Below are 9,843 nucleotides of genomic sequence, written 5' to 3'. Positions count from 1 at the left end.
ACCCTTCTCTTCTTCTCTACCACATTATTGGAACAACATATTCAGATGCCCTTCTCTTCTTCTTCTACTACATTATGGAACAACATATCAGATACCCTTTCTCTTCTCTTCTACCACATTATGGAACAACATATTCAGATACCCTCTTTCTTATTCTTCTACTACATTATGGAACAACATATTCAGATACCCTTCTCTTCTTCTTCTACCACATTATGGAACAACATATTCAGATGCCCTTCTCTTCTTCTTCTACTACATTATGGAACAACATATTCAGATACCCTTCTCTTATTCTTCTTGTACCACATTATGCAACAAATTTCAGATGCCCTTCTCTTCTTCTCTACCACATTATGGAACAACATATTCAGATGCCCTTCTCTTCTTCTTCTACCACATTATGGAACAACATATTCAGATGCCCTTGTCACGCCCTGGCCTTAGTATTCTTTGTTTTCTTTATGTTTTTAGTTAGGTCAGGGTGTGACATGGGGAATGTATGTGTTTTGTAGTGTCTAGTGTAGTTGTCTAGTTATGTCTATGGCTGCCTAGATTGTTCTCAATTAGAGGCAGCTGTGGTTCATTGTGCTCTGATTGAGAGCCATATTTAAGGCAGTCATAGGCATTAGGTTTTGGGGGTAATTGTCTATGTCTGTGTCTATGTTGCATGTTTTTGCACTTAGTCATTTATAGCTTCACGTTCGTCTATTTGTTGTTTTGTTTAGTTTTTCTTCTTCTAAATAAAGAGAAGATGTATTTTTCACACGCTGCGCCTTGGTCCTCTCTCTCTCCCTTTGACGATCGTGACAGCCCTTTCTTCTTCTACTACATTATGGAACAACATATTCAGATACCCTTCTCTTCTTCTTCTACCACATTATGGAACAACATATTCAGATACCCTTTTCTTCTTCTACCACATTATGGAACAACATATTCAGATGCCCTTCTCTTCTTCTTCTACTACATTATGGAACAACATATTCAGATACCCTTATCTTCTTCTTCTACCACATTATGGAACAACATATTCAGATGCCCTTCTCTCTTCTTCTCTCCACATTATGGACAACATATTCAGATACCCTTCTCTTCTTCTACTACATTATGGAACAACATATTCAGATACCCTTTTCTTCTTATACTACATTATGGAACAACATATTCAGATGCCCTTCTCTTCTTCTTCTACTACATTATGGAACAACATATCAGATGCCCTTCTCTTATTCTTCTACTACATTATGGAACAACATATTCAGATGCCCTTCTCTTCTTCTTCTACTACATTATGGAACAACATATTCAGATGCCCTTCTCTTATTCTTCTACTACATTATGGAACAACATATTCAGATGCCTTTCTCTTCTTCTTCTTCTACCACATTATGGAACAACATATCAGATACCCTTCTCTTCTTCTTCTACCACATTATGAACAACATATCAGATACCCTTCTCTCTTCTACTACATTATGGAACAACATATTCAGATGCCCTTCTCTTCTTCTTCTACTACATTATGGAACAACATATTCGGATGCCTTCTCTTCTTTCTTCTACTACATTATGGAACAACATATTCAGATGCCCTTCTCTCTTCTTCTACTACATTATTGAACAACATATTCAGATGCCCTTCTCTCTTCTTTCTATCTACATTATGGAACAAACATATTCAGATGCCCTTCTCTTCTTCTTCTACTACATTATGGAACAACATATTCAGATGCCTCTCTTCTTCTTCTTCTACCACATTATGGAACAACATATTCAGATGCCCTTCTCTTCTTCTTCTACTACATTATGGAACAACATATTCAGTTAAAAACTAATATTGTGTAAGGGGTATTAGTAATACCGATGGATACTAAGCTGGTTTTTGGTTCGATAATGATCATTTCAATAGCCTACCAATCCAATTAAAAAAGTATTTTGGACTGCGTAGGGCCGACTGGTGATAATTAGCTTGCAGGTGCAGGAGCTCTGCGTCGGTTAATCCTGGTGGTCCTATTGCTCATGGCCTCCTGCATATGAACAAAGAGTTATATTCACGTAGCGTGTACACAATAACGTGCCACCACTGATGAGACGCATGAACCCATTACTACAACACAACCCGGAAACAGGTGGCATTGCATTACAGTATCCCGTAGTCCAACGAACTACACACGAATCCCCAGAAAATAACGTGGCCACTTGATGTTTATTCAAACTTGTATAAAACTTTTGTTGAATTAAATTCAAGTTAGTTGGGGGGAATGTGACGCCTAATAGTGTCTTGGTGAAAGACGTACATCCGACAACAACTCCAACAGAAGAGGTGAATAGTCAGATGATTTTATTTGGTCCTTGGCAGGCTGACATCCTCTCTGTTTTTTAGTTTTTATTCATGTAAATTGGCACGTGCTTGTCCCGGTAGGGCTGGCAGCATTCCTATTATGCTCGTCTATCCCCGACACGTGCAGATACAAGAGCCGTGGCAGGACCTCACGCCGCCGAACCTCCAACTGGAGAATTTCAACTGAATCTCTTTAGAAATAAAACATATTTCCTGGGCGGGATGGATGATTACAACAACAACAACAAAAACTCTAAGGAAAATGCATATCTGGTTTGGGAGAAGAACATTCTATCGAAGCTTTCCAATGAAAATGTCATAAACTGGTCCTACACATGCAAAGGCATCAATACATTTTCCAAACGGGATGCGATGTAATTTATCAGTGTAAAGTGTAACAATTTGAATATTTATTTTAATCTGCCTTCTACAATTTATATATATATCAGATTTTATTTGGCCACATTAACAATCTTAGAATTTGCTATTTTGCCTGTTGAAAGTCCCAGAAGAAGATACATTCAACAGTGCTGATGGTGGTCATGGGTGATGAGCTGCTGTAAAACCTCAACCGATGGATGCACCTGCGGTGCTCTCGCTCTCTAAAACCGTTATCTTATTAATCAGGAAACTAGCTGCTCTTGTAATTAATTTCATAATTATGACAATGATTGTTGTGTTTATGGGGTTTGCGATGCGCTTTATCAGCGCGATAATCAGCACGCTTTGAGTGTTCTACTCCCAGCAACTAAGAAACATTCGAAGAGTCCAAACACTGAGAAATATATATTTTTAAAGTTATATTTTTATTTGTAGAAAAATGGTTCACACACTTTTCATGTAAATAGAATAGAAATCTATTTATATACAAAATACATTATGACAGGCGAAACTTGAATAAATAAATGCTTTAAAAACGTCGTAGAAGGGTACTCTCTAGACCCTTCGTGGGCTTGAGTCTTTCTATTGAACAGGATTGCAGTTTTCAGGGGGTCAATCTCCATAATGTATGAGGCCAGCTCCTTGTCTTCTGACGGCCTTTCGCTCTATTGTCAGAGCGGTGAAACTGAATTTCCACGCTCGTTTTTCTGCATTATCGCTCTACTAATTGTAAAATTGACTTTTCACCTCAGTCTACAAAAGCAAATCTGTCTTCTTCTTTTTAGTGATAATACTCGTCTAATAGAGGTTAAGGTCAAGATCTGTGAAGTGGACTTCTAATAGGAATCGTATGCGCTGGAGAAAAAAAAAAGTGCAAATGTTTTTTGAGGAATATTAAACGTCTAACAAAACAARCATACTCAACTTAGAAAAGTCGACTAAATTAAATTAATGTTCACCCCGAATGTAAATTAGATCATGTAAAAATAGGAAAACAAAATAAACTGTATAAAACACACCCACAGAGACATGGGTTAAGGCAAACAGTGATATCATTCAGTTTTTTCCCTTTCAACAGACTAACTGAAGAATGCATTCAGTCATTATTCTGCTATCACTCTATTGTAACAATCTCGCAGTCTACAAAAGTTTGTGGTAAGGCTTTAGTTCAGTTAGTAGGACATGCCTGGTACAAAGTTGTGGTAGCTGTACTGTCGAACATCAGTCTGGAAACACCCATAGTCATCATGGACGGCTGGGCTGCTGGGGCTTGAAGTGCAATAAGACGGAGAGGAGGAAGAGGAGGACGCGCTGGAGCTCCAGGAGCAAGCATCGCTGGCCGGACTCAGGGTGTCCATCACGCGCAGGTTGGGAAGCAAGAGAGGCGCATCAGCCCGTGACTTGTTCTGACGCTGTTCAATATCCGCGATGCGTATGGTCTCGGAGAGTGCCCAGATGTAATTGTGAGCGAAGCGCAGAGTTTCGATCTTGGTGAGTTTGCTGTCATCGGGGAACGCCGGTAAAACGGTCCGGAGGGTCTCCAAAGCGTCATTCAGGCTGTGCATTCTGTTCCTCTCGCGGTCATTTGCCTTTACGCGCCGGTTCTTCTTTACCACGTGAACGGTGGCTTCGTTCCTCGCTCTGCCTCTGCGTCTCTTCTTCTGTCCCAGATCCGTAGCGCACGAGCCCTGGCTGTCACTGGCCGGGGAGGTGGGCTTGCCGATGGAGGATGACGGGGAGGAAGCGTGCATGCTGCTGCACGAGTCTTCGTCATCTTGCATAAAGTAGTCGCAGCTCGAACTGTCCATGTCAGAGTAAACGGTCTCCATTGCGGTGCACATGATGTTTTTCCTGCAGAAATAAGAGGAGAGGGAATGGGTTAAACACTGTAAATGCAAGAGCGCATGGTCAAGTTTGGAAAGCAGGCCTAGTCAAGGCAATGGCGAAGGACTCTGGGAGCAGAACGAAACCCACCTTAGTAATCTGGTTGGAGAAGGTACAGTARCAGTTGTCTTGCAAGGAGCCAAAGTCCGAAAAMMAGTTMGWATGAWGAGTACAAGGCACGCGTCTTGCTCTTGCGCTTGAATCAGCTCGTGTGAGCGAATGAGCCTGGCACACGACTGGCCTCAGATACCTTATATACCCTGGTCAGACAATGGTCGTACACCTCTCGCGCTGGCATTTGTGTGAAGGATGGATGAATGGGGTGCATCGGGTCTGCCCCGTGCCGCACTGCCATCTCATTAGCATAATGTATGCCTGTTATTTGTTCGCGCTTCGAAGCGTGCCTGTAATCACGACCGTCCAATGAGAGCAGTGGACCGCTGCCCAGCCACGCGAGCACCACTGTTGCTATCCATCCCTGGACCAAACACCAAGCCCACTTTAAGTTAAACCTTTAAAGTTAAATGAAAGAAGAAGATGAGCAAATGACGAAGCGCTTAGCCCCCCGAAGCAAGGGCACGCTCCAAAAAATAAATTAGTTTATCTTCTGTCCAAGATTCGGTATTACCTATAGAACCGAATATGTAAAAGCAAAAGGCATTTCTTATATATCGAAATTAAATTAAATTTGGATTTTGAAAATGTTGGAAAATGAGACTGTTTTCCAAGTTTTCGAACAAAACACAAAAGTTGCTGTAGAAAAATTGGATAGATGCACAGTGTTGCATGCATGCTTAAATATTCGCATTTTAGGGCTATAGCCTATCTAGCATCTAAAACAGGACAGGTTACTTCGCCTTCACAACTTTCTCCACACATCTACAGTCAACCCTGGCTAATTAACATTCAAAACATGAAGGGCACAGCAGTAAAAATGTCTAGCGCATGGATTGGACACATTTTTTAAAGGGTTTTTAAAGACATCTTTATGAGACAGGCATACCAATTTCCATTAATTATTCTATTTATTCCATGTCCAGGATCTCGCCTCTCCTTTGAAAAAGTGGATGGGGGCACTATTTAGAAATAGTTTGGCCAGGGACCTGCAGTGCCTTTCTGCTGGCGGTATAATGAGGGTAGAGGGACAGTCATTTATAAATAATTACACAATGTTTAGAGTCTTCGGCCATGTATAATATATCAAAGCGATTATAAGGTGAATTGTTCCAATTGTAGGCGTTACGCGTCGCCCCTCACTTCTTTTCACTCCTTATACGCGTTGTCCCTCGTCCAAATTCGGGCTCCTCTGGGCTTTTGTCACCCATTTTTTCAGCCTGAGACACTCTATTGGCGTTATTCTTATTCAAATAGTCTTAGCAGGAGCAAAACACCCCGGCTCTAAGGCATGCTCCTAGATTCTATATCTCAAATAATTTGAGCGTATTTGTTGGTCTAAATTCGGGGCATGTTAATGTCATATATTTTGCCTTATATGATCATTATTTCCATTTGTAAAAAAGTCGAAGTTGTGACAAAGACTATTGATGATGTTGCCACACGCCGGAGGTCGGTTTATGAGGAAAATAACTTGTTAAACTCTTACAGACAAATGCTGTGCTCAGAAGAGCCAACCTACTGGGCTTGGGATCGATTTTATTGTTACAATACAGTCAGTAATAACATCAAAGACGAGGAACAGCTTGAAGGTCTATTTTTGTTTTAGTTTGGACATTCGTAGGTAGTCATGCTTTATTGCTCTTGTAAAATGATAAAAGTGAACATTTTTACAATATGACTTAGTTGGTTTGCCCTAGAAGTGTGAGCCTGCGTGGAGACCAGGCTGGTTTTGCGGATAGGACAAGTCGTCTGGGTGGTAGAGAAAGCAGAGTTTTCTGCCCACACTTGAGAGAGGTTGCCTGGGTGATGCTGTGACAGGATTAGGCACAAGAGCACGAGATGTGATTACATTTCAATAGCAGAAACACGTGAGAAAGTGAAACAACCGAATTACCCAAAGTAGGGTCTCAAACTCAAGAAAATATAGAAACAAATAAGAACGAAAAAGTTATTCCATTCAGAAAATCAAATCTATTCAATTGTGTTATTAGACCACCCCTGTGATCAATTTGTTGAATTATTCGTTTTGATTTGAAATATTTTAGCATGAATTATGTTGAATCAAAGCTGATTTATTAAAGTAGAGTAGGTTGTAATATCACATTTGTACGGCAGGTGCTAAACTCGTGGTTAGGAATAAATAAATGCATTTTGCAAGGTGTTATACTGGTGAGGTCATAATACCTCTATTGACACTAGAGCAAAGGAAGTGTGGGGGATAGACTCTCTCCATTCTCTAGCGGCATATTCCTCCATTTATTTCATATCTATTTATACAACCTGAATTAAAATTCAATTTTGTATTTTTGCAAAAGCATTAATCCCCGGGTATTAACGCGATTACTGTCTGCTAAAAGATCTTTGAGTCAGAAAGTCTGAACGGAGTTTTCAGATGTTAATCCGCTGTTTAATCCCTTCCCTTGGCGTTCAGGCAGCAGCCCAGGCGAGCAGAGTTTTTTTCCCCTTCTTGTTAAAAACTCAAGCAGGGTAGAATAGGGCCATTACTTTTCAATGGTAATTCATTCCTTAGTCCAGTGCTTCAATTGTACCCAGATACGACTCTCCACATCTCAAAGCTCCCCTTTCATCTTTGTAAAGGCATTAGCCAGAAATAGAGAACAAGAAAACAAGTCCCTTGCTTACAATCGTGATGGAAACAAACTTATTTGTAGCAAACTGTGGTATCTTTCTATGGATTCACGGTTTCTTGGACAGTTCAGTTCCATTTTACACCCACTGTGTTCATTTCTAAATAAACAAATAAATATGTGTAATATTCTCCTGGAGAAAAATCCAGCATTCCTACCCTTCCAAAGACCAGGCTGGATAAATGCACCTAACCTTAAAATTAATGATATATTCCATGCAACATGTCTGGAGAACAGAGGAATGTTATAGAATAAACTCTAAAGAATGTTTATTTTGTTATTTTTTCAGGTCCAATGTTAATTGGTGCACATCACAAATGAACACATAATTAGTTGACTTTGGTCAATTAGGGGCGGCTGGTGGTTAGAGCTTTGGGCCAGTAACCGAAAGGTTGCTAGATCGAATCCCCGAGCTGACAAGGTAAACATATGTCGTTCTGCCCCTGAACAAGGCAATTCCCCGGTAGGCCGTCATTCTAAATGAGAATTTGTTCTTAACTGACTTGCCTAGTTAAATAAAGGTAAAATAAAAATTTGTCAGATTTACTTATTTTGTTATAAGTGTTTTATTCTGTTGTAAGGGATGCTACTTTACCCACACAATCATTCAAACGTTACGTTTAATAGTATTTTTTTGTGTGCACATTTTCCAAATTATAGTGAAAAACATTTTATTCAAATTGATAGTCTTTCAATAAATATTGATTTGTTTTCGCCTATATGAAAGCACATATAGCTCCAAACCAAAGCAAGACGCTCGACACTGTTTTGCAGAGGCAAAACCTTGAAATGGGCATGCTGTCTGTGGACGGATGTTGTTGTTTGCCTATGGGTAGCCTATGCATATGCACCCACCTTCCTCTATTTTAAATGTTTTTATTTATTTAATCTTTATTTAACTAGGCAAGTCAGTTAAGAACAAATTCTTATTTACATTGACGGCCAAACCCGGACGACGCTGGGCCAATTGTGCGCCGCCCTATGGGACTCCCAATCAGACCGCTGCTCCACCCGGGAGCCATCTTTAACCATACACCTGCTTGTTTGTGTTTTGGGAGAAAGTTAGCCAATCATGCTTCTATCTGTGATACCTGTCTTTTTGATTTGGGAATATCTTAGCTCAATTAGATTTTCAAACAGGTGCTATTATTATAATGTAATGGAATCTCATTAAGGGCAGTCTGAATGCTAATGGGGTGGCCTCATTGTGAAGCGGTTTCTAAACTGCAGCAGTTCGTGAACCTGCTGCTATCAATCACATGTTCTGGTCTAAATACAAGTCCTATTCACTTGTCTTCATGTATTTACACAAGTGCATAATTTACCTCTAGTTTACCCTGCATTAGGGTCCACAATGAGCATGGTGTCTCTAAACGCCTTCTAATTCTAAAGATCCATGGCAACGTTTGAGCAGATTGAGGAAACGGTTTGCTGCAGGTTTAAACAGTGTTAAAAGAAGAACAAATATACAGCAATACTTTACTGTGATGTAGAACCTGACCTCATCAGCAGAGTAAACACCACCGTATGGCCATAGGCCCCTGGAAGGGATGTGGTCCCTAGAGCTGTTGGCAACACCACGTCTATGTGCTGCACACCCAGGAGACGGCTTTCTATTATATAACAGCAGTTTATTTTGCTAGGATTCTGAATTGAATGGTGTGTTATCACCTTTTACATATGATTCATACTATTGTTCATATGATTCATATGATTCTTCTGAATAACAATACTGATCGTGGTTATAACATAGTAATAACAGTATACTAATAAATTTTTGGAGTTTCAACCATATTTTCCATTCAACCGTTTCCTGTATGTTGACTGTTGACTATATCCCAATAAAAGTTTCAATACAACACCTCTTGGTGCTAGCCTTTCTGGCACCCTGAACTGGACTTCTCTAGTTCCCTGAACTGGACTTCTCTGGTAAGGTTCTGTTGCAGAGATGGCATCACTTGTGGCGTCTCGACTGAGCCATATGGTTTGGAGTGCAATAACTTGAAGCCGGTGCCAACAATGGAGTAATTGAGAAGGGGAAAGGGTCTGAGCTTGACTCGACAAAGCTGCAAAAACTCCCTCTTTCACTCTAATGAAGCTGTTGTCTGCTGAGTCTGTGTGAGGCTGGGGGGTGCAGGGGGACGTGATTTGTCATACAATCTGAAACTTTAGGAGGGCCGGAGAAAGCCCTCCTCTCCATATGTCTGCTTATTTTGCATCTGAAAGCTACTGGTTAAGAGAGAGGGGGAGAAGGGGAGAGAGAAGGGGAGCGAAGAGGAGGGAAGAGGAGAGGAGAGGAGAGAAAGAAGGGGAGCGGCGGACTTACTATTAGGCAGGAGAGGCAACTGCCTCAGGCCTCACATCATCAAGCCCCCTGTCCCCCACCCGCTCCACTCGAGGCCCCCCCCCCATGTTCCACTTCAGGCAGCAATGAGGTGCTTTTAGCGTGGGCAAAGAAAATAAAATTAA

The 9,843-nt window shown here is 40.8% G+C and overlaps 1 protein-coding gene across 1 annotated transcript; it reads right to left on the bottom strand.

The window, feature by feature from the left end:
- Positions 1 to 3,797: 3,797 nt before the first annotated feature.
- On the bottom strand, positions 3,798 to 4,913 carry LOC111966976 (neurogenin-1-like). The gene is made up of 2 exons (XM_023991895.2): positions 4,700 to 4,913; positions 3,798 to 4,576 (listed from the first exon to the last, which is right to left on the bottom strand). The coding sequence occupies exon 2, from the start codon at positions 4,564 to 4,566 to the stop codon at positions 3,898 to 3,900; it is 669 nt and encodes a 222-aa protein (XP_023847663.1). The 5' UTR covers positions 4,567 to 4,576; positions 4,700 to 4,913; the 3' UTR covers positions 3,798 to 3,897.
- Positions 4,914 to 9,843: the final 4,930 nt, after the last annotated feature.

The sequence above is a fragment of the Salvelinus sp. IW2-2015 genome, linkage group LG8 (assembly GCF_002910315.2).
Source record: "Salvelinus sp. IW2-2015 linkage group LG8, ASM291031v2, whole genome shotgun sequence".
In the NCBI taxonomy this organism is placed as follows: Eukaryota; Metazoa; Chordata; class Actinopteri; order Salmoniformes; family Salmonidae; genus Salvelinus; species Salvelinus sp. IW2-2015.
Note: the sequence above shows the minus strand (reverse complement) of the source record. Positions and strands in the feature narration are given on the sequence as shown.